Here is a 26,788-nt window from a genome sequence, read left to right as displayed (position 1 = left end):
ACACTGCATGGCACAATTAATTGTTTTAAATGTATCTGTATACTTGCATGTATGATATATATGTTCTTTTATGTTTACAATGTTTTTACTTTATAATTATATTTTAATTTAGAGGTATGGACTTTGTAGTCTGAAATAAAGAATTCTTATTCTTATTCTACTTTTTAATTTCGAAAGGAGCTTTAAATTTGTAACATTTAATTATAATCTCATTAGTTAATTGTATCATTTTAATTTGCAAATTATACGTCACACGAAAACAAATCGTGGTCCCTAAGGACTCCATTGAAAACTTGTATAAGTCATTCCTTGGGAAATCTTTCTTTTTAATTTTTAAAGTAGGTATTACAACTGTTTATTATGCTTGTGTAACGTACTACGTCAATGTTATTTATTTGTTATATGTACTAATGTATTAATACTTGCTAATTGCTGATCCTACCTAAATATATTGTTTTCTTCTTAACAATGGACGCAGCGTCCTCTTTTATTAAATATGTTTTGTTTGGGGGTGGGGTGGGCGGTGATGGTTTGAATTTTGTTGTTGTTTTCTTTTTAGAGTCCGTATGTTTTGGGGCTGTATTTATTTCTTCATTTTCTCACCTTTATATTGTTATACTTGTTGTATCGGCCTTCTCACCTGAATAGAAAATAAAAAATTGAGTTGCAAGCAGCACAGGGCCTTGAAATTCTACTTCTGTCGTAAGAATATGCCAGAAAATATCCGACAAAAAAGAAAAAGAAAGTAACAAACTCCTAGTAAACTACTTTTATATGACAATGAGTGGTGAATTTAATACTTTAGAACCACCGGGTCTTTAACCGGACTGCTGCGTGTTGTGAGTCAAGACGTTTCATTTTTAGTGAACTTCTCATTCTTTTACTTTTCCTTTTACAAAAGGGGATTTCTTTCACGGTTTTGTAAACCTTCATTTCATTAGTCAATAACTTGGAATTGACCAAATAGCTTTTCTCCATACATCAGATCACAGTAATAGCGCAGGGAATTCCCATCGCAATCAAAGGTAAATAAGCTGTATGTCGTATTCGAAAATCTTAGTTCATGAACGATTCAATAACTGCACTTTAATATCTTTGATAGATTTAATTATATTAAGGTATTTTAGCTGAAGAACATAAAATATGCTATTGTTTTGCGTATAATGTTGGAAAAAAAATGGCGAAATTTGATAGCGCGGTGTAACGACCCAGTTTCAACCCAAACTTGTTGAATTACAGTGTATAGCCACCCTCTGTTAAAGTACTACAAGAAACGGGATTTATACAAGTCGTTTACACTGACATGCTCAATATCAAATGCAAAGAGGTTGGAAAATAAATTAAATGAAGAAAAAAATCAGTTTTATAGTGCGGTGAGAGGACCCGGAAGTGGTAGAAATTAGAATATGATTACTGTGATCTCGGCACCTGTCAATTAGGCGAAACAAGCAGATGTCATGACATGTTTGTTGTTGTATTGTGGTTTAAAAGTATTTCTCCGCGCATTGTCAGTTAATATCCGTTAATTTCACATTTAGTAAGATATATTATGTTTCCTTTGGGGAGACAAATAGAAAACAGTGTTAAATTTTGTAAATTTTGCCGCAAATCCATTTCAAGGAAAACAATAGATATAAACTCAAGATGCAATAATCAGTTGTTGTTGTTGTTGTTGTAGGGTTTAACGCCATGTTCAGCGCAAGTCAGGCTATACATGGCAGCCACTATAAATGATGGAGGAAGAGCCAGGGAAAACCCCGGGAAAAAACACCGACCGACGATAAGCTACTGGCAAGCTTTTCGCATACCGATATTGGCCGAATCCGAGACTCGAACCCGCAATAATTAGTAAAGTGTGGAAAACTAAATTACGAAAATTGTTGTCCAGAAGATTTAACATGATATATAAATAGAGAGATGTACAGGAAGACATACAACCAGAAAAAATGAAAATATTCCCGACTGTTCATTTTGAGAATCCTCATAATGTTTGTGACAGGAAATTGTCTCATTATTATTAGGACAAAACAAACAAATATGTGTTTCCAGTTGACCAGTCATCCTTGTCCTGTTTCTTACTGCCAACCCTTACACTCCCCCCCCCATTGTGTAATATATATATATATATATATATATATATATATATATATATATATATATATATATATATATATAGTAGAAACAACCAATTATAAAAACTAATGCAATAGGCAGCACAGGTATTCCTTCCTATTTTTGATCAACTACTTCCAAGACCGTTCAGAACTGACAAAAATGCATTTTATTTGCATACAGTATGTGCAGAAAAATGAATACATTCAATTTCACAAAGTTTATCCAGAATTCACTTCTTGCGACTCAGTGGATTATTTACAATTGTCTGTCACATTTCTTTTTCAGTACGTAGAGATTCCATATTGCTGTACACAGCATCAAATTCTATGGACAAAAAGGTAAGGAACTGTTTTCATTATAAGTTAATTTTTCACACACTCACTGCTTTGTGTTAGAAGATACCTAATTGATGGAAATTGGACATCATTGTTACCATAATTTTTAACCATTTCTTTACAATCAAAGTATCATCCCCCACCCACCTGTACTGACTTGTCAGTGCCAGTTTGTCAGTATCCCTTAATTTTGATTGTATAATTGCAAACATTTGCAACCTCTTCCAAGAAATGGGTTCAAGGCCGCAGAGAGCAATCATGGGCCCTGGGGTAAGAAACACCTGGACCTCTCCTAGTTCTTGTTCAAACAAAATTTTTCTTTCACAAAATTAAAAGTGTTGATATATCCCATGTTACCCCCCCCCCCTCCAGTCTTTTTGGTGATTCTGAAGTGATAAAAGACATGTGACAAAAGTCAAAACATATGGAGGCTGGGCAGACCCTTGCACTCCCAGTCCTTGTGTTAATTTATAGTACGATAAGATGATTGTGTGTTGTCATAGATTTCATAGTACTTTATTGATAAAACGTCAAGATTCCTGTGCTGTGAGTCACAGGGACTCTTATCGCTGCCTTCACTTTTAACTATCAATCATGCATATAGTTAGTCATAGTTAGTCCAACAATGTAAGACCTCAACGCTGATATTTATGTTTGGGCATCTAGGTCTTACTGCCCAAATAAGGACACTGTATAGCGTGTTCCGATCATGTAACACTGGTCAACAGTGAAATCATTACTGACTTGAAAAGGCCCTAATCTGTAGTATTTTGGTGTGCCGAACACGAATATAACCGTGAAAAATTTGTATTGGCTCTCGTTTTGAAGATATTCATATACCTCATTTTCTATGTTTCACTGTGTAAATTTCTCCAGTAGGACTGCAGCAACATCCGGAATAATGATGTAACATTGCATAATACCATCATGCTCACATCATCCACAGTTGATTGCATCATTTTCTGATGCAATGCAATACTAATGCCATGCGGCTGCTGAAGTAAGTTGACGTCAGCAGTGTACTATACATGTGTAGGCCTATTATACTAATGCCAGGCGGCTGCTGAAGCTGACGTAAGCAGTGTACTATATAAAGCCCAATCAGATAGGTTCAGCATTTAAAATATTTTAGACGTTGTGCGAGACAGTTCAAGCTACTGTTACATAAAACTTATTATTTTATCCATTTACGTACAATAAAGAACAGCAATGCCTCGAAAGTGTGTTAATACCGCGGACAATTTTTGCTATATTTGTGGGGAAGTGACATTTGCCAACCAGAAGAAAAGTATCAATTCTCAAGTGAAGAAGGCATATCATCTTTACTTCGGATGCAAGGTTGGTGACCAAGACAAGCCTTGGGCTCCGCATATATGCTGTGCTACATGTACAACACAGCTTTCTCAGTGGTTGAATTGCAAAAGGTCATCAATGCCGTTTGCAGTCCCAATGGTGTGGAGAGAGCCAAGCAACCACCTAAATGACTGTTACTTCTGCTTGGTTCCTCCTCTTTCCAGCGGAATAACGAAGCGAAAGAAGTCGAGAATAGTCTACCCAAACATTCCGTCTGCATTGAGACCAGTTCCACATGGTGAGGGACTTACTATTCCAGAACCTCCAGCAGAATATTCTCTTGATTCATCTGACGAAGACAAAGGTGAGTCGACCTGTTCTTCTCCTGGTCCATCAGCATGCAGTGATCCAGATTTTCACTGTGGTGCATCATCAACCCCACACAGAATAACACAGGAAGAACTAAATGACCTGATTCGTGATTTGGACTTATCAAAGAACAAGGCAGAATTGCTAGGATCAAGACTCCAACAATGGAATCTTCTAGAAGAAGATGTCACAATTACTGCATATCGAAAGCGCCACCAGCAATTGGAGCCTTTCTTCAGAAAGGAAAGTAATCTGATATTCTGTTCCGATATTGAGGGCCTCATGAATGCTTTAAAAATCACTCATGACCCACAAGAATGGAGACTATTTGTGGACTCTTCGAAACTGAGTCTCAAGGCTGTGCTTTTGCACAATGGAAACATTCTTCCATCTATTCCAGTAGCGTATGCTGTCCACATGAAAGAGACATACGATAACTTAAGGCAGCTACTGAATTCCATTGAGTATAACAAGTACAGCTGGCACCTCTGTGGTGATTTGAAGGTAGTTGCCCTTTTAATGGGACTGCAGCAAGGATATACAAAATACATGTGTTTCTTATGCGAGTGGGATAGCCGAGCAAGGGAAATGCACTACATGAGGAAGGAATGGACTCACAGGCAGAATGTAGCCATTGGAGAGAAGAATATCCAACACCCAGCTCTGGTTGAGGCTCAGAAAATCTTGCTACCACCCCTTCACATCAAACTAGGTTTGATGAAGAACTTCGTGAAAGCCATTGACCGGACTTTGCTAGCATTCCGATACCTGCATGAAAAATTCCCTCGACTCAGCGAAGCAAAGATTAAAGAGGGAGTTTTTGTGGGTCCTCAGATTAGAGAGCTTTTCAAAGATGACCGGTTCAACAACTTGCTGGAAGGTGACGCGAAACAAGCATGGAATGCTTTTCGCCTAGTTTCTACAAACTTCCTCGGAAATGTTAGGGCAGAAAACTATAAGGAACTAGTAGAAGACATGTTGATGAAGTATAAGAAACTTGGCTGCAATATGTCTCTAAAGATTCACTTCCTTCATTCCCATTTGGATTTCTTTCCTAGCAACTGTGGTATTGTTAGTGATGAACACGGCGAACGTTTTCATCAAGATATCGCAACAATGGAACAAAGATACCAGGGAAAATGGTCCACTACAATGCTGGCTGACTACTGCTGGACACTCCTCAGAGATGCTCCCGAACAGCTGTACAAGAGACAGGCGAAGAAATCTAAGATGTAGTCAATGACTTGATTTTTTATAGGTAGGCTATTACAGTTGACCTTTTACTATTGGAATGCATTTCGTTATGTAAACATTAATTTCTTGCAGATTACAAAAAAACTAGAGCCAATTTTGCAATTTGACTGTCATATTCGTGTTCAGCACATAAAAATTGATAAGAATTGACTAATTTTATTTCAGTAACATGACTTTTGTAAAAATTTGTTGTCCAGTGTAATTTAACATTGAAACAACAAGTCAGATTTTCAAGAATATCTCACACATATGGTAGTTATACAATGTAAGACACAGCACATGTTGTTTTTGTTTTAGTGCTATGTCTTACTATCCAAATAACGGCCTTGTATAGAATGTTCCTATGTCGGTTGACATCGGAATGAGTAGTCAAAGTTTCTGGAATATCTCACACACTTGGCAGCCTATAACAACACTCTTCCACTAATGTATGTGTAATTAATATACTTCCTGTGCTGTCTTTATCCTGGTGGAATGAAAATATGACACTAGCAAATGGAAACATTTTCATGTTCCGTTGACATACATTTGAATTTGTTGTAATGCATCAGTAGTCGAGGTATACCAAAGAATGTTTAAGTAGGTTCATGTGGAGGATATGTTTCTTGAATGAAACGAAGCATTGCTTGCATTTCCAATAGGCATAATATATTTGTGTTTGTTTCGTTAAAGAATAATACTTCAACTTAACCAGACTTGAGCATTCCCGGCTTTCATCGCTTTCCTGAAATGTAGGCCAACAAAACTTGAAAACAGGTCCATTTCATTTGTGAGAATTTGAATTTATTATAGAGAAATCATTAGGGTAAGTAAAGTCTGACAAAAACATAATCACTTTACTTTGTAGAAAAGTGTAATTATTGGTTGCCAGTTGTGTTTGATATTCCTGAAAATTTTACTTTCCTTACACTCTTAGTCGACATCAAAACAAGCTACATAGCGCCGTTAGTTAGGGAGTAAGACCCATAACTAACCCAGAACAAAAATATCAGGTGATGTGTCTTATGTTGTAGGACTAACACATTTGGCAACCTTTATCGGCACGTTTCTAAAATTAAAGTTATGTTTTAGTCAGACTTTACTTACTTTGGTGTCTTTTTCGTATTAAATTAAAATTCTCACACAAACAAGTCGACATGTTTTCAAGTTCCATTGGCCTACATTTCACTTGGCTGGAATGCGAATTGGAAGCTGAGAATACCGACATTGGTTAAAAGGATGATAAGAATCTTGAAAGAAACAAAGCTATCTAAACACTTTCTTCAAGGTTAATATATTTGTTATTCATTTAGCTGAAAAAGTATGTTTCAACTTAACCCGATTTTGGTATTTCCGGCTTCCAGTGCATTCCGCCAACTGAACTGTAGGTCAGCGAAACTTGAAAACAGGTCCATTTCTTTTGTGAGAATTTGAATTTATTAGAAAAATGACATCAGAGTGAGTAAAGCCTGACTAAAACATTATGACATTAATTTGTAGAAAAGCATTCTTGTTGGCTGCCAGTTGTGTGAAATATTCCTGAAAATATGGCTTTCGTTATGACGTTAGTTGACATCAAAACATGCTACACAGCTCCATTACTTAGGCAGTAAGACCTAGATGCCTAAAACATAAATATCAGCATTTAGGTTTTACATTGTAGGACTAAAACAAAGTATAAAATATTATTATTATTATTATTATTATTTTTCTTTTTATACTGGCCCATGACCCTTATATTTATAATTTGGCTGTGTAAACATAAATATCATGGTCGACTCTTACATTGAAGGACTACGATGAACCCCTGTGCCTGCATTTGGTGGCTGCATACTGTTGTCTTATTGCTGCAGTTTTCCCTTACCATTAATTATGTCAAGTGAGATGTATTTGTAATCTTGCTTCATTAAGATGACAACCTTGCAGATCATTATTTTTCACTGCTGCGCCTGCCAAACTGCAGTTTTTGATGCAGTGTTTTCAGTTATTGACAATAGGCCGACTAGATTATAAAATTAGATGTATGCATGTTAATTTTTGGTTCTCATTATTGTTTTCTTCTCATATATCAAATTCAACAATTGTTCAGAAGTCATTATATCTAATTTATTTTATTTCGCTCAGAGAAGATGGCAGATTGTTTCAAATGTGTTAAAGTATAAGTGAGTAATTTTATTAAGTTTTTGTTTTGTTTTTAAAGATGTAAAGTACCAGCTGTTTGACATATGTAAGAGCCATTTAAAAATGGCTGGTAAACTTAAATTTTGGATCTCTTTAAGGATGGTCCTAAATAGCACTTTGCTATTTCAAAGATTTCTTAATTAAGATTTAAATGTTGAACTAAAAATGGAATTGCTTTTGCAAAAAAGGTAAATAGTCGGCTTTTTGTCCAGTTTATATAGTACTGGCTGCTATATTCAATTTCAGTGGCTGGTACTTGAATAATAGAAGAATCAGGAGAGGATGCAGAACTTTATTCTGAGAGGATTTGTTTACATGAGTCATTCAGACTGTAGTTAAAATGTCTAACATATTTGTTTAATTTTCACCAAATTGTGTATGAATTTTAAGAAGGGGAACCTAACCATCTGACACCATCCCCCCCCCCATGGATTTCTGAATGGAAGTAAAGTAAAAAGTTTATAACGCCATGCAGAACAAAAATGTGATAAGTTTTCCACATATTCAAGAAAATTCCTGTGAGAGATTCCTTGGACTTGAGAGCTCGCCATTCTTTGTAACATCCTGAATTTCTGGAATTTAACCTTAATAATGCATTGGATATGAACTATGACATGATCTACCATGTTTCCTTAATTTGCTCCATGTGCTTCATATGGAAAATACAGTTTAACAGATAATGAAATATAGTTTGTATACAAAGTGTTCTTAGAAGAGAAATTGAATTGAATATCAGTCTATCACCATTGAGAAGTTTCATTTTAACGATGGTGAAATTACTGCTTCCAATTTTTTAAAATGTAAAATCAGTTACACTCGCTCACACAGAGATATATATACAAGAGAGTTGTCATTTCAACTGCTCCAGTGGCCTAGCGGTTAGAGCGTCAGCCTCAGATGCGGGAGGTCGTGGGTTCGATCACCGGTCGAGTCATACCAAAGACTTAAGAAAATGGTACTAACAGCTGCTTCGCTTGGTGCTCAGCATTAAGAGGTTAGTGTTAGGACTGGTCAGCCTGGTGTCAGGATAATGTGACTGGGTGAGACATCATGCTACATGTCTGCGACATGATGCCCCAGTGCTAGACATCACTATAAGCTGTGACATTGCAGACATAGTAGCGATATGACTGAAATTTTTTAAAAGCTACGTGAAAAATCCAAATCACACACACGCACATACACAGTTGTCATTTCCAAATTTTTTATTTTTATTATGAAATATTGAACGTAAATTAGGTTCATTGGATATGAAGATAGTGATTGAGTTTCTACCGTATATTGTTTTTAATGAGTTAATTAAATGTGTGCTATTTTAAATGAAGAAAAATAAATGAATAGGTCTTTAAAATTTATTTATATATTTTAAATATTTGTTTAGCTTTTTGTGAATTCATTTCACAAATGTACATGCTAATTAAATGTGACTTTTCCATATTTAACTTTACTTGCAGTTTTTTCTAGCATTTAATGATTTCATTAAACTGCAGTCTGTAGTCTTCTGGGACATTAAACTGCAATCTTTATTTGGAAATAGTATTTTTTGCAGTTTTTCTGTGTTGTTTTATGACATCATTAAACTGGATTATTAATGTGATTAGTTTACTGTAGTTTTTTGTGACATCATAAAAATGGTTACCTCATTTAAATATTTCGGCAAATTTCACTGCCTTTTTCACTACATTTTAACTGCAGTTTGATTTTTATGATGGCTAAAAATACTGCTATGTGCAAGTTGTTAACATTTACAAGTTTAGCAGCTATTGAGCTAAAATTTTACTGATCTCAAAGAAACTTGTATAAAACTGCAAGTTTACAACATTTCTTTCTGCCAAGTTTAATCAGAAAAATCAATTAGGAAAACCTGAGAAATTCTTTTCCATTAAAAATTAAACCTTATGCAAAATGCAAAACTATAGAGTACCACCATAGGTTTGATTTTTAAGGAAAAATAATGATGACATTTAGCAATGAAATGTCAAGCACGTACAATGCACAATCGAGGACACTTCCAACTACATGTACTTCCATCTGTTAACAGTTTTATTGGTCTTTGAGACTGCTACCATTTTGATAACCCCTTAAAACCAAAACCGAACTACTTAGTGTTCCGTCTTCATGAATTTGATATGCAGTGTAGCATGTAACCTATTCATATGTTACTGGTATCAACAGTGAAGCAAAGTTCCAATTCTAAACACGAAAAAGATAAATTGTGTGAGCTCACTAGACTGCATTTCAAATTCTGAAATTTTAGATCACACTCGCGAATCCATTTGTAAGACACTCCTTTCTTCAACAAAGAGTTAATGGCACTGAAATGTGGAATGAAGTTATGATGCTTGTTAAAAATCCCAAGCACTCATTGATGTTCCTTTCAATTTGGTGGTTCAAGATACTGTTTTGAAAAATCTCTTATCACTACATGGATGCATACTGGCTTAGGAAATTTAGAGTCCTAAAAATAAACATTTTGATTTTGCAAACCGACCCTTTTTGGGTCCTAGCTTAAAATCTGAGCTCTCAAGTTTGCTCAGTGCCTTTTGTTTCCCCTGGAAAAAATCCCATCTGTAGAAATTTTTTTACTAAACTATGGTCTAGAGATACATGTTTTATGAAATTAGGTGTACATCATGAATGTCATGCCTAAAGTCTTGAGTTTGGGAATTTAAAAATCAGAAATCACAACAAAACCTGTATGAACTATTCCTATTTTAATGTTATTGACATTTGTTATGGGCTTATTACATTTTGCAACATAGACAGCTCTTGGAACAGCTTATATTTATGGTACAGTAGTGATTGTACCCTGTCTTGTAGATGATGACGCAAAACATGTTTTTTGTCAGGTGGTAAATGAAATGGATGCTGGTTTGTTAAAATAGCCCCAGGTTTTAAATGAATTTGGTTTTGAACTAATTTGACATACATAAGCCCAGGATTCTCATCTGTCACAAAAACTTTTTTTATGTTTATGCAAATATGATAAACTTTATTTACATTGTTATATAACAGCTGAAGATATAAAGATAAACATATTACAGCTTATGCTTATTTAAATGAGCATCATCACAATTTACCAATTTGTTTGGTCTGCAGGCGCTCTTTTCTTTCTCTCAAATAATTTATACACGTGGCAGTTGTATAATACTGCATCAACAGAATCGTTGTACAGTTTGATGTTAGTCAGTATTGCATGCTCATTGACATAAAACAATCTTGTTACAATTGCTAAGTATTTTCATAGTGACAGGTCAGACTGGATGACAAGTAACAAGTGATTGGCCACAATCAAAGTTTTTTTTTTGGTGACATATCTCCATGATCATGATATACACCTTGCATACCAACTTGAACATCAGTATGGCTCAGTTGTTTGCTTTATATAACAACACATTCCAAGTTAGAATTTGTGTTGGTCTTCAAACATGAAAATGAATTAGTTTTTACTAAAGTCAAATGTAATACTGTTGTCAGATCTAGTCAGTACCTAGCTTAAGCAGCATCTGAGCAAACACTCTGCTTGACTTGTGAGCTTTCATGACAAATTACTTGAATGCTGACTGTCCCATCGATACTAGCATGCTGGCCATTGGTACCTGATGACTGAAAACTCATCATGTCTGATGTAATTATATCATAAAGTGGTTTTGCTATAACATGTATGGTAATGCCAGCAACTAACAAAGCTGTTGCAAAAATGTCACCAATTCTTTTCCCATTCTATTATGCAATTACTATCATGTGATAATGATTCTTTTAAATCTTCATTTACCTATGCTGAAGTGTTTATATCACATGAGAATCATCACGCTGACACACTATTATCTCAGTTGATGGTTTCTTGTACAACTGCACACAGTCTTCGGCCTGATGGTCAAGCTGTAAACACAACTGACGTACATATACTACATCTGGTTGATTATTACCATTACCTGATCAATTTCATCTTGCTTTGACATCTCTATCAATACCTGTATGGATTCAATTCAGCACTAACCGGTAATGTTGCTTGGAGGATTCTCCAAAATTTGTTAATCTGTCAGTAAATATTCAATATGTCTTTAATGTTGAGACATTCTTGATGCAGTTGAAACTGCAGCAAATGATGCCTAATGGTGACCAGTATCAGTGGGCTTCTGTTTTGTTTGTATTTAGGGCAATACAGTACTTTTCCATTTTTCTTGCTCTGACAAAAAAGTGAGTTGGGCTGAAAGTCTTGTCATAACCTTATATATAACTTTTCTTCAACTTTTGACTAATTATTTTCTTCAGCTTTTAAATTTCAGTTTTTCTTTCTGTAACAACTAGGATTTATCAGGTAAGGGGTAAAATGATATAAGGGTTGGACCTTGTACATGCAGGTTCAAGTGCAAAACAGTAAAGACTTTGACTGGAAGTTGAGGTCTGCATGTAGAAGATATGGCTCAAATTCCTCTAAAATAATTTGTATCATTCTCGTATTTATAACCTAAAAACTTCTTCACCAGTTTCTTTTACAACTGCAGGTTGCTGAATGTTAACAGTTTGTGTTCTGGTCATACGTGTATTGTAACCATTCACCATTTGCAGGTTGCTGAATGTTAACAGTTTCTGTTCTAGTCATACTTGTATTGTACCATTGTCCATTTCCATGTTGCTGAATGTTAACAGTTTGTGTTCTAGTCATACTTGTATTGTACCATTCTCCATTTGCATGTTGCTGAATGTTAACAGTTTGTGTTCTAGTCATACTTGTATTGTACCATTGTCCATTTCCATGTTGCTGAATGTTAACACTTTGTGTTTCTAGTCATACTTGTATTGTAACAATTGTCCATTTCCATGTTGCTGAATGTTAACAGTTTGTGTTCTAGTCATACTTGTATTGTAACCATTGTCCATTTGCATGTTGCTGAATGTTAACAGTTTGTGTTTCTAGTCATACTTGTATTGTAACCATTGTCCATTTGCAGGTTGCTGAATGTTAACAGTTTGTGTTCTAGTCATACTTGTATTGTACCATTGTCCGTTTGCAGGTTGCTGAATGTTAACAGTTTGTGTTTCTAGTCATACTTGTATTGTAACCATTGCCCATTTCCATGTTGTTGAATGTTAACAGTTTGTGTTCTAGTCATACTTCTAATGTAACCATTGTCCATTTGCAGGTTGCTGAATGTTAACAGTTTGTGTTGTAGTCATACTTCTAATGTAACCATTGTCCATTTGCAGGTTGCTGAATGTTAACAGTTTGTGTTCTAGTCATACTTCTAATGTAACCATTGTCCATTTGCAGGTTGCTGAATGTTAACAGTTTGTGTTGTAGTCATACTTGTATTGTAACCATTGTCCATTTCCATGTTGTTGAATGTTAACAGTTGTACCATTGTCCATTTGCAGGTTGCTGAATGTTAACAGTTTGTGTTCTAGTCATACTTGTATTGTAACCATTGTCCATTTGCATGTTGCTGAATGTTAACAGTTTGTGCTTCTAGTCATACTTGTATTATACCATTGTCCATTTCCAGGTTGCTGAATGTTAACAGTTTGTGTTCTGGTCATACATGTATTGTAACCATTGTCCATTTGCAGGCTGCTGAATGTTAACAGTTTGTGTTTCTAGTGATACTTGTATTGTACCATTGTCCATTTGCAGGTTGCTGAATGTTAACAGTTTGTGTTCTAGTCATACTTGTAATGTAACCATTGTCCATTTGCAGGTTGCTGAATGTTAACAGTTTGTGTTCTAGTCATACTTGTATTGTAACCATTGTCCATTTCCATGTTGCTGAATGTTAACAGTTTGTGTTCTAGTCATACTTGTAATGTAACCATTGCCCATTTGCAGGTTGCGGAATGTTATCAGTTTGTGTTTCTAGTCATACTTGTATTATACCATTGTCCATTTGCATGTTGCTGAATGTTAACAGTTTGTGTTCTGGTCATACTTGTATTGTACCATTGTCCATTTCCTGGTTGCTGAATGTTAACAGTTTGTGTTCTAGTCATACTTGTAATGTAACCATTGTCCATTTGCAGGTTGCGGAATGTTAACAGTTTGTGTTTCTAGTCATACTTGTATTGTAACCATTCTCCATTTGCATGTTGCTGAATGTTCACACTTTGTGTTTCTGTTCATACTTGTATTGTAACCATTGTCCATTTGCAGGTTGCTGAATGTTAACACTTTGTGTTTCTGATCATACTTGTATTGTAACCATTGTCCATTTGCATGTTCCTGAATGTTAACACATTGTGTTTCTGATCATAGTTGTATTGTAACCATTGTCCATTTCCATGTTGCTGAATGTTAACAGTTTGTCTTCTAGTCATACTTGTATTGTAACCACTGTCCATATGCAGGTTGCTGAATGTTAACAGTTTGTGTTCTAGTCATACTTGTATTATAACCATTGTCCACTTGCAGGTTGCTGAATGTTAACAGTTTGCTGTCTAGTCATACTTGTATTGTAATCATTCTTTATTTGCAGGTTGCTGAATGTTAACAGTTTGTGTTTCTAGTCATACTTGTATTGTACCATTGTCCATTTCCTTGTTGCTGAATGTTAACACTTTGTGTTTTTAGTCATACTTGTAACGTAACCATTGTCCATTTCCATGTTGCTGAATGTTAACAGTTTGTGTTTCTAGTCATGCTTGTATTGTAACCATTGTCCATTTGCATGTTGCTGAATGTTAACAGTTTGTATTTCTAGTCATACTTGTATTGTAACCATTGTCGAATTGCATGTTGCTGAATGTTATCAGTTTGTGTTCTGATCATACTTGTATTGTAACCATTTTCCATTTGCAGGTTGCTGAATGTTAACAGTTTGTGTTCTAGTCATACTTGTAATGTAACCATTGTCCATTTGCATGTTGCTGAATGTTAACAGTTTGTGTTCTAGTCATACTTGTATTGTAATCATTCTCTATTTGCATGTTGCTGAATGTTAACAGTTTGTGTTTCTAGTCATACTTGTATTGTACCATTGTCCGTTTGCAGATTGCAGAACGTTAACAGTTTGTGTTTCTAGTTATACTTGTATTGTAACCACTGTCCATTTGCATGTTGCTGAATGTTAACAGTTTGCTGTCTAGTCATACTTGTATTGTAACCACTGTCCATTTCCATGTTGCTGAATGTTAACAGTTTGTGTTCTAGTCATACTTGTATTGTAACCACTGTCCATTTGAATGTTGTTGAATGTTAACAGTTTGTGTTCTAGTCATACTTGTATTGTAACACTGCCCATTTGCATGTTGCTGAATGTGAACAGTTTGTGTTCTAGTCATGCTTGTATTGTAACCATTGTCCATTTCCATGTTGTTGAATGTTAACAGTTTGTGTTCTAGTCATGCTTGTATTGTAACCATTGTCCATTTGCAGGTTGCTGAATGTTAACAGTTTGTGTTCTAGTCATACTTGTATTGTAACCATTGTCCATTTGCATGTTGCTGAATGTTAACAGTTTGTGTTCTAGTCATACTTGTATTCTAACCATTGTCCATTTGCAGGTTGCTGAATGTTAACAGTTTGTGTTCTAGTCATACTTGTATTGTAACCATTGTCCATTTGTATGTTGCTGACTGTTAACAGTTGGTGTTCTGGTCATACTTGTATTGTAACCATTGTCCATTTCCATGTTGCTGAATGTTAACAGTTTGTGTTCTAGTAATACTTGTAATGTAACCATTGTCCATTTGCAGGGTGCTGAATGTTAACAGTTTGTGTTCTGATCATACTTGTATTGTACCATTTTCCATTTGCAGGTTGCTGAATGTTAACAGTTTGTGTTTCTAGTCATACTTGTATTGTACCATTGTCCATTTCAATGTTGCTGAATGTTAACAGTTTGCTGTCTAGTCATACTTGTATTGTAATCATTCTTTATTTGCAGGTTGCTGAATGTTAACAGTTTGTGTTTCTAGTCATACTTGTATTGTACCATTGTCCATTTCCTTGTTGCTGAATGTTAACACTTTGTGTTTTTAGTCATACTTGTAACGTAACCATTGTCCATTTCCATGTTGCTGAATGTTAACAGTTTGTGTTTCTAGTCATGCTTGTATTGTAACCATTGTCCATTTGCATGTTGCTGAATGTTAACAGTTTGTATTTCTAGTCATACTTGTATTGTAACCATTGTCGAATTGCATGTTGCTGAATGTTATCAGTTTGTGTTCTGATCATACTTGTATTGTAACCATTTTCCATTTGCAGGTTGCTGAATGTTAACAGTTTGTGTTCTAGTCATACTTGTAATGTAACCATTGTCCATTTGCATGTTGCTGAATGTTAACAGTTTGTGTTCTAGTCATACTTGTATTGTAATCATTCTCTATTTGCATGTTGCTGAATGTTAACAGTTTGTGTTTCTAGTCATACTTGTATTGTACCATTGTCCGTTTGCAGATTGCAGAACGTTAACAGTTTGTGTTTCTAGTTATACTTGTATTGTAACCACTGTCCATTTGCATGTTGCTGAATGTTAACAGTTTGCTGTCTAGTCATACTTGTATTGTAACCACTGTCCATTTCCATGTTGCTGAATGTTAACAGTTTGTGTTCTAGTCATACTTGTATTGTAACCACTGTCCATTTGAATGTTGTTGAATGTTAACAGTTTGTGTTCTAGTCATACTTGTATTGTAACACTGTCCATTTGCATGTTGCTGAATGTGAACAGTTTGTGTTCTAGTCATGCTTGTATTGTAACCATTGTCCATTTCCATGTTGTTGAATGTTAACAGTTTGTGTTCTAGTCATGCTTGTATTGTAACCATTGTCCATTTGCAGGTTGCTGAATGTTAACAGTTTGTGTTCTAGTCATACTTGTATTGTAACCATTGTCCATTTGCATGTTGCTGAATGTTAACAGTTTGTGTTCTAGTCATACTTGTATTCTAACCATTGTCCATTTGCAGGTTGCTGAATGTTAACAGTTTGTGTTCTAGTCATACTTGTATTGTAACCATTGTCCATTTGTATGTTGCTGACTGTTAACAGTTGGTGTTCTGGTCATACTTGTATTGTAACCATTGTCCATTTCCATGTTGCTGAATGTTAACAGTTTGTGTTCTAGTAATACTTGTAATGTAACCATTGTCCATTTGCAGGGTGCTGAATGTTAACAGTTTGTGTTCTAGTAATACTTGTAATGTAACCATTGTCCATTTGCATGTTGCTGAATGTTAACAGTTTGTGTTCTAGTAATACTTGTAATGTAACCATTGTCCATTTGCAGGTTGCTGACTGTTAACACTTTGTGTTCTGGTCATACTTGTTTTGTAACCATTGTCCATTTCCATGTTGCTGAATGTTAACAGTTTGTGTTCTAGTCATACTTGTATTGTAAGCATTGTCCATTTGTATGTTGCTGACTGTTAACAGTTTGTGTTCTGGTCATACTTGTATTGTAACCATTGTCCATTTCCATGTTGCTGAATGTTAACAGTTTGTGTTTCTAGTCATACTTGTATTGTACCATTGTCCATTTCAATGTTGCTGAATGTTAACAGTTTGTGTTTCTGATCATACTTCTATTGTAACCATTGTGCATTCGCATGTTGCTGAATGTTAACAGTTTGTGTTTCTAGTCATACTTGTATTGTAACCATTGTTCAGTTCCATGTTCCTGAATGTTAACAGTTTGTGTTCTAGTCATACTTGTATTGTAACCATTGTCCAGTTCCAGGTTGCCGACTGTTAACAGTTTGTGTTCCTAGTCATACTTGTATTGTACCATTGTCCATTTCCGGGTTGCTGAATGTTAACAGTTTGTGTTCTGGTCATGCTTGTATTGTAACCATTGCCCATTTGCAGGTTGCTGAATGTTAACAGTTTGTGTTCTAGTCATACTTGTATTGTAATCATTCTCTATTTGCATGTTGCTGACTGTTAACAGTTTGTGTTTCTAGTCATACTTGTATTGTACCATGGTCCATTTGCAGGTTGCTGAATGTTAACAGTTTGTGTTCTAGTCATACTTGTATTGTAATCATTCTCTATTTGCATGTTGCTGACTGTTAACAGTTTGTGTTTCTAGTCATACTTGTATTGTACCATTGTCCATTTGCAGGTTGCTGAATGTTAACAGTTTGTGTTCTAGTCATACTTGTATTGTAACCATTGTCCATTTCCATGTTGCTGACTGTTAACAGTTTGTGTTTCTAGTCATACTTGTATTGTACCATTGTCCATTTGCAGGTTGCTGAATGTTAACAGTTTGTGTTCTAGTCATACTTGTATTGTAACCATTGTCCATTTCCATGTTGCTGACTGTTAACAGTTTGTGTTCTAGTCATACTTGTATTGTAACCATTGTCCATTTCCAAGTTGCTGAATGTTAACAGTTTGTGTTCTAGTCATACTTGTATTGTAACCATTGTCCATTTGCAGGTTGCTGAATGTTAACACTTTGTGTTATAATCATACTTGTATTGTAACCATTGTCCATTTGCATGTTGCTGAATGTTAACAGTTTGTGTTCTGGTCATACTTGTATTGTAACCATTGCCATTTCCATGTTGCTGAATGTTAACAGTTTGTGTTCTAGTCATACTTGTATTGTAACCATTGTCCATTTGCAGGTTGCTGAATGTTAACACTTTGTGTTATAATCATACTTGTATTATAACCATTGTCCATTTGCATGTTGCTGAATGTTAACAGTTTGTGTTTCTAGTCATACTTGTATTGTAACCATTGTCCATTTCCATGTTGCTGAATGTTAACAGTTTGTGTTCTAGTCATACTTGTATTGTAACCATTGTCCATTTGCAGGTTGCTGAATGTTAACAGTTTTTGTTTCTAGTCATACTTGTATTGTACCATTGTCCATTTGCAGGTTGCTGAATGTTAACAGTTTGTGTTTCTGATTATACTTGTATTGTAACCATTGTCCATTTCCATGTTGCTGACTGTTAACAGTTTGTGTTTCTAGTCATACTTGTATTGTAACCACTGTCCATTTCCAGGTTGCTGACTGTTAACAGTTTGTGTTCTAGTCATACTTGTATTGTAACCATTGTCCATTTGCATGTTGCTGAATGTTAACTGTTTGTGTTCTGGTCATACTTGTATTGTAACCATTGCCCATTTCCATGTTGCTGAATGTTAACAGTTTGTGTTCTAGTCATACTTGTATTGTAACCATTGTCCATTTGCAGGTTGCTGAATGTTAACAGTTTGTGTTATAGTCATACTTGTATTGTAACCATTGTCCATTTGCATGTTGCTGAATGTTAACAGCTTGTGTTCTGGTCATACTTGTATTGTAACCATTGCCCATTTGCCTGTTGCTGAATGTTAACAGTTTGTGTTCTGGTCACACTTGTATTGTAACCATTGTCCATTTCCATGTTGCTGAATGTTAACAGTTTGTGTTCTAGTCATACTTGTATTGTAACCATTGTCCATTTGCAGGTTGCTGAATGTTTACACTTTTTGTTTCTAGTCATACTTGTAACCATTGTCCATTTGCAGGTTGCTGAATGTTAACAGTTTGTGTTCTAGTCATACTTGAATTGTAACTATTGTCCATTTGCAGGTTGCTGAATGTTAGCAGTTTGTGTTTCTAGTCATACTTGTATTGTACCATTGTCAATTTGCAGGTTGCTGAATGTTAACAGTTTGTGTTTCTAGTTATACTTGTATTGTAACCATTGTCCATTTGCAGGTTGCTGAATGTTAACAGTTTGCGTTTCTAGTCATACTTGTATTGTAACCATTGTCCATTTGCATGTTGCTGAATGTTAACAGTTTGCGTTTCTAGTCATACTTGTATTGTACCATTGTCCATTTGCAGGTTGCTGAATGTTAACAGTTTGTGTTTCTAGTTATACTTGTATTGTAACCATTGTCCATTTGCAGGTTGCTGAATGTTAACAGTTTGTGTTTCTAGTCATACTTGTATTGTACCATTGTCCATTTGCAGGTTGCTGAATGTTAAAAGTTTGTGTTCTAGTCATACTTGTATTGTACCATTGTCCAGATGATGGCAGTGCTGAAGTCTCATTATGATCATTATTATCTTCAGCAGGATTTAAAACGTGTCTTTAATCTGGGTTCAGTTACAGTGCAGGTGGTATCAAACTCGAACTCTGTTTGTTTTTTCTTCCATGTCCAGTCATGTTTTCTTGCCACAAATACATGCTGAAATTTAGTTGGTCAGGGTATAAAATGAATACTCCTGAAAGTGTTTCTTCTTCTAATTTTTATTTTTTTTATTTTTTACATTCTTTTGAATTTTCTTACCAAAGAGTTCTCCCTGAGGAGGTCAGTCCAAGTCAGATACACACCGGTAATTAGGAAGGGAACCAACTTAGTATGGTAGAATCACAACCATGAAACTGAGTTATCACCCTTCATCTACAACACTTTTCTAATGAACCATATAAACTCAGTATTGTTACATAATGATGATGCTGTAGAGAAACCAAACATTAATAACAGTGTTTTATGTGAACTTTTGATATTCATGCCAAATTGTGCTTACATGACAAGGGTTGAAATGAAAACTATGGTGGAATAGTCTGCAAATGTGTAAAATCCATCCCAACTTGCATACTTGGAGTGTGATAAAATGTTGGTTTTACAAAATGTATAAATTCTTCATTGCAATCCATTGTTGATGATCTGCTCCATGCCTTCATCACCTGTGGCTTCCAGTGCAGAGATTCCTTGTTTTTCATGGGTAAACATTATATAAAACAAATATACATCCCCAACACAGCATTACACCACCTGCACATCATTAAAAGTGCCAGTTTGATTAATCAGTAAGTGAATGTGCTTGGAAGACAAACTGAATGATTGGTTTATTCATGAAGCGTGAATACATGTTTGACCACAATGAGACAAAAATTCCTTGTGCTTGCTGTAATTGGTTAAGCAGCTGTATGCATATTTATTCAGAATGAGGGAATCTCCATACAGGCGGCCACGGTGATACGGAACATAAAATGTAGCCCATGACTTGCAACTATGGTACAAATTCAGTTATTATGTTACAGTATAATTTCTTTTATAATCTGCTGTATCTAACTTGGAAATGTCACTATTTACCATGTTTACTCCTCAGAGTGATATAAATAATCATATCTTTTGAATTCTTTACTACTTTTGCAGATTGCAGTGGCAATGTACTGGCTGGTTGGCCTTAATTTAGCAGCTACATATATGACCTTACATGTCACCACTTCTGGCGCTTCATGCAACCAATCAAATGCAACAGTATGCAAGTGTTCAGAGGACTCAGAGAAACGTCTGGTCGTGGATTGTTCACATTCAACTCTCACGGAAGTCCCTGAGCTTCCCAGAAATGCAGTCATTCTCATTCTCAGCCACAATGAGTTGCAAGTATTGAGGAATGGAACGTTTTCCACCCTGTCTCAGTTATTATATTTAACACTGGTATCTAATTACATACGAGTAATCGAACTGGATGCATTTGAAGGTTTGGAGAACTTGCAGGAATTAATTCTTGATAGCAATATTCTTCCCTTATCAGCTCAGGTATTTCCAAAGGGCGTGTTCCGACATTTGACAAACCTTTCACATCTTTCTATGCAAAACATTATCAAAGACATTAGTCAGAATCTTTCATATCCAGACGATGCCTTTGGTGATTTAACGTCACTGACAACATTAAAAATAGATGGAATTCTTCATCCAATTTTCGGATTTGGATTCAACAAGCTTACAAAGCTCAGAGTCCTTAACTTCACGCCAAAAAAATGTTTTCTGAACACCCTTTCAAATGAAACGTTTCTTCATTTAATGTCTTTAACTCATTTGGACATCAACGGTTGTCACATTGAAAGCATTCAACCGGGCACATTCGTTCCACTGCATAAACTCGAATATCTAGACATGTCTAACAATGAAAAGCTTGGTATGGATGGATTTTTTAACGCAACATTTGGACTCCAGAATAGCTCTATTTCCATCCTGAAGGCTAGAAAACTTTCCCCAACTTTCCATATTGGAGTGTTTGTAAAAAATAATATATTTAAATTCTTACAAAATACAAATATTAGAGAATTATACGCGGACAGTAATAATTTCCAGATCGTCGAAAACGGTTGGGCCAACTACTATCCCAGTTCATTAGAAATATTTTCAGTTCGCGACAATAGGTTTTCCTTTGGATTGTACATATTGGACCTAACAAGATGCAGTGGCATGAAAATTTTATATGTAGATCAACAGAACACAGCACATAGCCCATTTCCTTTATCAGATAAAATGATTACAGTGGAAAAGAATGCAGAAGATGCAAGTTTCACATCTGATAGTGAGTATGAACAGATGAAAAAAATGTTATTCAGAAGAGATGCTGTACTTAAGGAAAATTTTCAGTATAATTTCTCTATCGGTGTAGCAGCAACTCAACCTCATGAGATACATTTGAACAAAATCAAGCAAAGGAGGGACAGTTTTCGTCAAGTCATAGAGCAGACCTCAAGCCTAACAAGTACTCGGGCAAGTGGCAAAGAAAAAGACTCTGCTGCAAGTTCTGAAAATACATATTCTGTTGGTTTCTCCTTTCGTCTTCCTCCAGACTTACAAGAGTTTTATCTCCAAAGTTCAAATCTCAGATATGATATTAAAGAGTTTAATTTTTTGAATAACTCGCTACAGACACTAAATTTATCAGGAAATGCACTATTCAAGTGGACAGGGCCTATAGTTGGTCTGAACAATCTCCAAGTACTAGATTTGTCAAACAACCTTTGTTCCGACATTGGGAAACATTTCTTTGAAAACTTCAATAGTCTTGAGATTCTTTTCATTGGACATAACCTTCTTGGCTATGTAATTGAGGAGGATATTGACGGAGAAATTTTTGGCAACTTGAAGTCTCTCAAAAGATTGGACATATCAGACAATAGGATTTCATTTATACCTTCAAAGTTCTTCTTGGGTTTATTAAACCTGGAGATATTTGATGTCAGCAAGAATTTTCTGCAAACAGTCGATTTTGAGATCAACCACATGAAGAAAATTTCACAACTTGACTTTCAACAAAACTTACTGAGTTTAATCCCAGCTAACATAAGAAGTCACCTTTCTGATGTAAAATCTAACAATATTTCCATCTATTTGGAGGGAAATCCACTTAAATGTGACTGTGATGCCTTAGATTTTCTGAAATGGATAGATAACGAAAAAAGTCAAATAATGTTTGTCAACATTTACAACAACACTTGCAATTTCAATGGAATCATAAGATCATTTCGCAACCTAGCCATTCTCATTAACGATTTAGATAAAAAATGTGCTAACTACACTGCAGTCATTTTGATTGCCTCTATCTGCTTTGCTGTTTTTATAATAATTACAGTAATAGGACTAATGTACCGATATCGGTGGAAACTTCGTTATTTTTACTACATGACCAAGAGAAGATACAGAGGTTATACTAGTCTTGATGAAACCACCTCAGACAACTATCAATATGATGCATTTTTGTCCTATGCGGAAACCAATTTACGACTGGTAAGATTCACACTTCTTTCAAAACTGGAGGATGAAGGACTTCACATATGTATTCACCACCGTGATTTTCTGCCAGGAAAGGCAGTTTCTGCTAATATTGCCAATGCTATCCATTGCAGCAGAAAGACGGTAGTTCTACTCGATGATGACTTTCTTAGCAGCTACTGGTGTATGTATGAGCTAAACATTGCTAGAATGGAAAGCCTTTACTCGAGGAGAGGAGAAGATATTCTGGTGCTAGTTGTCAAGGAAGGAATAGACAAAAGTAAGCTTCCACTGGAGTTGTTGGACTTAATTCATAGGAATACGTACATAGAACTTCCACAAGATCTTCAAGTAATTGATACATCAGGTATATGTGGCAGAATCAAGGATGCTATTTTAGGGTAGTTGGAAAACTAGTTCTTTTCAGTGTTTACTATGTATGTATGAAGAGAAAAAGATGAAATACTGAAAATTGGTGTAATGTCTCTGTCTGTTTGCCTTGGGTTCTATTATTTTTAACTTTGTTCTAATTCTCTTATTATGCATATTTGTATTTAACATTTTTGTAAGCAATATTTTATCCTCAAGTTGAAAATTTTAAGCATTCAACATATTTTTTTTAATTTATGAATGTATCATATTCATATGTGTTCACTTTTAAAAGTGTGCACATTTGGATGAAGAGACATGCAATATATTTTCACTTTTATGATTTTAAGTGTGCACAGCAGAAACTATAAATTGTAAATAGTTTTACCTGATAGGCATACCTAGATTCAGACCCGATCAGAGGGGGTAGGCCATATGGCTTGGGCCCCAGCCCTTAAGGGGCCTTGAAAGTCTGAAAATAGAATACACATCATTGTCTCCTTAGTTGTCTTTTAAAATACAAATCCTGGACAGAAGCTGGTTTTGAAATTCTGAACGATCTAGTAGATGACCACGGTAATTTAATACCTTTTGAGATAATAAAACAAAAAACTGGAAGCGATGATTTCTTGAAATACTTCTCCTTAATATCCAGAATTCCTAAAGCATGGAAAGATGCCATAAAAAACCATCTAGTACATAATAATTTTGATAAGCAGGAGGATAAAATAACGAACTTGCGAAAACAAGATTCACTCAAGTATGTTTACAAAGATCTTTTACAGGAAACTAAAAGGCAACACACTGCGAAGCAAGAAGCTTGGATGCAAGTATTTAATAAAAATATAAGTAGTGAGGAGTGGTCTGATATATACAGCCGGGCAAAACGCTGTACCAAGGATACCAAGTTGATCTCTTTTAACTTTAAATTAATCCATAGAATAATCGCTACTAATGATTTTCTTAAAAGAATTAACATATTTGATGACAACAAATGTACTTTCTGTAAGAGTGAAACTGAAAGTATTCAGCATCTCTTTTATGACTGCAGTATTACTTCACAGTTTTGGTACCGTTTTATTGAAGATTTTGCACCTTTTTGCCCAAATATTGTACATCTGTCCAAAAAAGAAACATTTTTAGGAAGTGAACAACTGGACAGTTTGGGTAATTTTCTGCTTATTTTGGCAAAATATTATATTTATACTTGCAGATTCAATATGAAAAATCCTTCTATTTTTGCCTTTAAGCAAATAGTTGCAATGCATGAGAACATTGAAAAATACAATGCTAAGGTAAATAAAAAAGAGGACCAATTTCTTCAAAAATGGACCTCAACAATGAACATTTATCTTGTCTCTGTCTTGATGGTAAACAGGAACAAAATATTGTAATATCACAAAGGCCATGTCACCTAGATTGTGTGCCATATGCATGTGTATATGCGTGTGTGTGTGTGTGTTTTCTTTTTCACTTTCTCTGTAGATTATATTTATTATCCCTAGATTATCTGATAACCAGAAATGTTTGATTGTAAGGTGACCCTGGGATGGTTCCCCGACCCATTGGTCAACCTATTACGGGGGTAATAAAAAAAAAAAAAAAAAAAAAAAAAAAATGTCTTTTAAATCATCTGATTGTAAATTATGCTTGTTTGGCATTTAATTAATTTCCAAATTTCAATATGACCAGGGCCTAGGGGCCTCAGATTCTAGTGGCCTGGACCTCTCGCAGCCTCTTAAGGGGCCTGTCTGGATTATATTAATCCAATTACAAATAGGAACAAAAATACTTATGCAGCTCCCACCAGAACGAGCAATTGATTCTTTTACCAGGAAATGACAGTCAAAAATATTTCCAACTAGATTCAAACAACCCTTATAATACCTACATGCAAGTATATGCATATGTCTTCACACTATAGTGTTCATCTATTCAAACCACAAGATTACTGCTGTTACAGATGTATAACCTCAGCATTGTAAATGGGAATCTTTTGGACTGTCAATTTTTGGTGAAATTTTGAAAAGGAAAAAATTGCAAATGCCCGTGGTTGCTTTAAGAAAAGATGGCTTTGCATCACATGTTTATGCATACATGCCATCCATTACACTTTTATCGTAATTATTATGCTTTTTTCACCAAATAACATTTTCTGCTAAACAGTATATGGATTATGCTTTTCTGCTGCTTTAAAAAAATAAAATTAAAATAAAGCAATAAAAGATATTTTTGTCATTTTTATTATCATCTATTTAATTCTACTCATATAAATTTGAGAATATTCGTGAAAAGGTAACTGCTGTATATGAATAATATAAGATCACTTTCTTTTTTTCCTATTTATAGCAACTATGTGAACCCTTTCCAAGAAAACAGATGGGTTTCCTCAAAACTGAACTTTGCCTAACATTTTCATTTTATTGATATGCTAGTTAGTGAGCCATTCTATATTTTCAAATAAAATGGCACCAGATGTTAAGTGAATTATGCTTTATAGTGTGAGTTGTGGATGTTATCTTTTCAAACTTCAAAACATGTCAGATCAGAAAAACGGACAAATCAACACTGCTTTACAAACTTTCAAAGAAGAACATGAGAGTAATGTAAATCAGCACACTAAGCACCTCACCATGATCATTGCAGAATTCCAGTTCATGATCATTCTGCGAAAGTTACACATGTAGACTATTTGAAGTGAGTGATGAATATACATAATTTTTCAGTATATTTTGTGTTTGTATTCTGGTTCTAATACATATGGATTTTAATCTTTGTGACAAGAATTTTTACCAGCTGCAGAACCAGCTTAATAGTACAAATGTATCTTTTTATACATGCCGTAATTCTGGCATGTAATTTATAAATTACTTTTTTTATGCCTAAATTGTCCTTTTTTGCCACTTATAACAGCAATAATTACGCTTGTATCTCCCGGGGGATTGGCATGTATATTTATGTACGGGTCTGCACTTGAGGTACAATCTAGTCATTTCTCACTATAGAGAAGCTGTATTTATCACTTTCAATATACACAATGAAGCATCTATCATGTGCAGTAACAGCATACCGATAAAAAAATAGATGATCAGAGAATGTTATTTTTATTTTTGATATAAAGTAGATATGAGATGAAGAGACAAAACTATGTGGAAAAGGATGATTGTATGTACGTCCACAGATGTTGAGTCATTGGAGGAGTTGCATGATATTGTAATCTGCAGCAGAATTCTTGAGAATGGGGATTAAAGAAATTTGCCTACAATCATTCTGAGAAAATTTGGCACTGAAACATGTTGCAACATGCCTGCTAAACTCTAATATGTATTGTCCAATGCGAGCTTCTTTTGCAGGTATTAAAATGAATCTCCTTGGATCCTACCACAAACTTTAACCCATAAAGCCAGCTAACAGTTTTCAAATC

At 35.0% G+C, this 26,788-nt stretch overlaps 1 protein-coding gene across 1 annotated transcript; it reads left to right on the top strand.

The window, feature by feature from the left end:
- The first annotated feature begins 970 nt into the window (after positions 1-970).
- Positions 971-25,593, top strand: LOC149800133 (toll-like receptor 4). The gene is made up of 3 exons (XM_089959735.1): positions 971-1,025; positions 2,401-2,453; positions 20,638-25,593. Exons 2-3 carry the CDS (start codon positions 2,442-2,444, stop codon positions 23,398-23,400), a joined length of 2,775 nt encoding a protein of 924 aa, XP_089815861.1. The 5' UTR covers positions 971-1,025; positions 2,401-2,441; the 3' UTR covers positions 23,401-25,593.
- Positions 25,594-26,788: the final 1,195 nt, after the last annotated feature.

The sequence above is a fragment of the Sinohyriopsis cumingii genome, chromosome 5, assembly GCF_028554795.1.
Source record: "Sinohyriopsis cumingii isolate HCF-2022 chromosome 5, ASM2855479v2, whole genome shotgun sequence".
Taxonomy (NCBI): domain Eukaryota; kingdom Metazoa; phylum Mollusca; class Bivalvia; order Unionida; family Unionidae; genus Sinohyriopsis; species Sinohyriopsis cumingii.
Note: the sequence above shows the minus strand (reverse complement) of the source record. Positions and strands in the feature narration are given on the sequence as shown.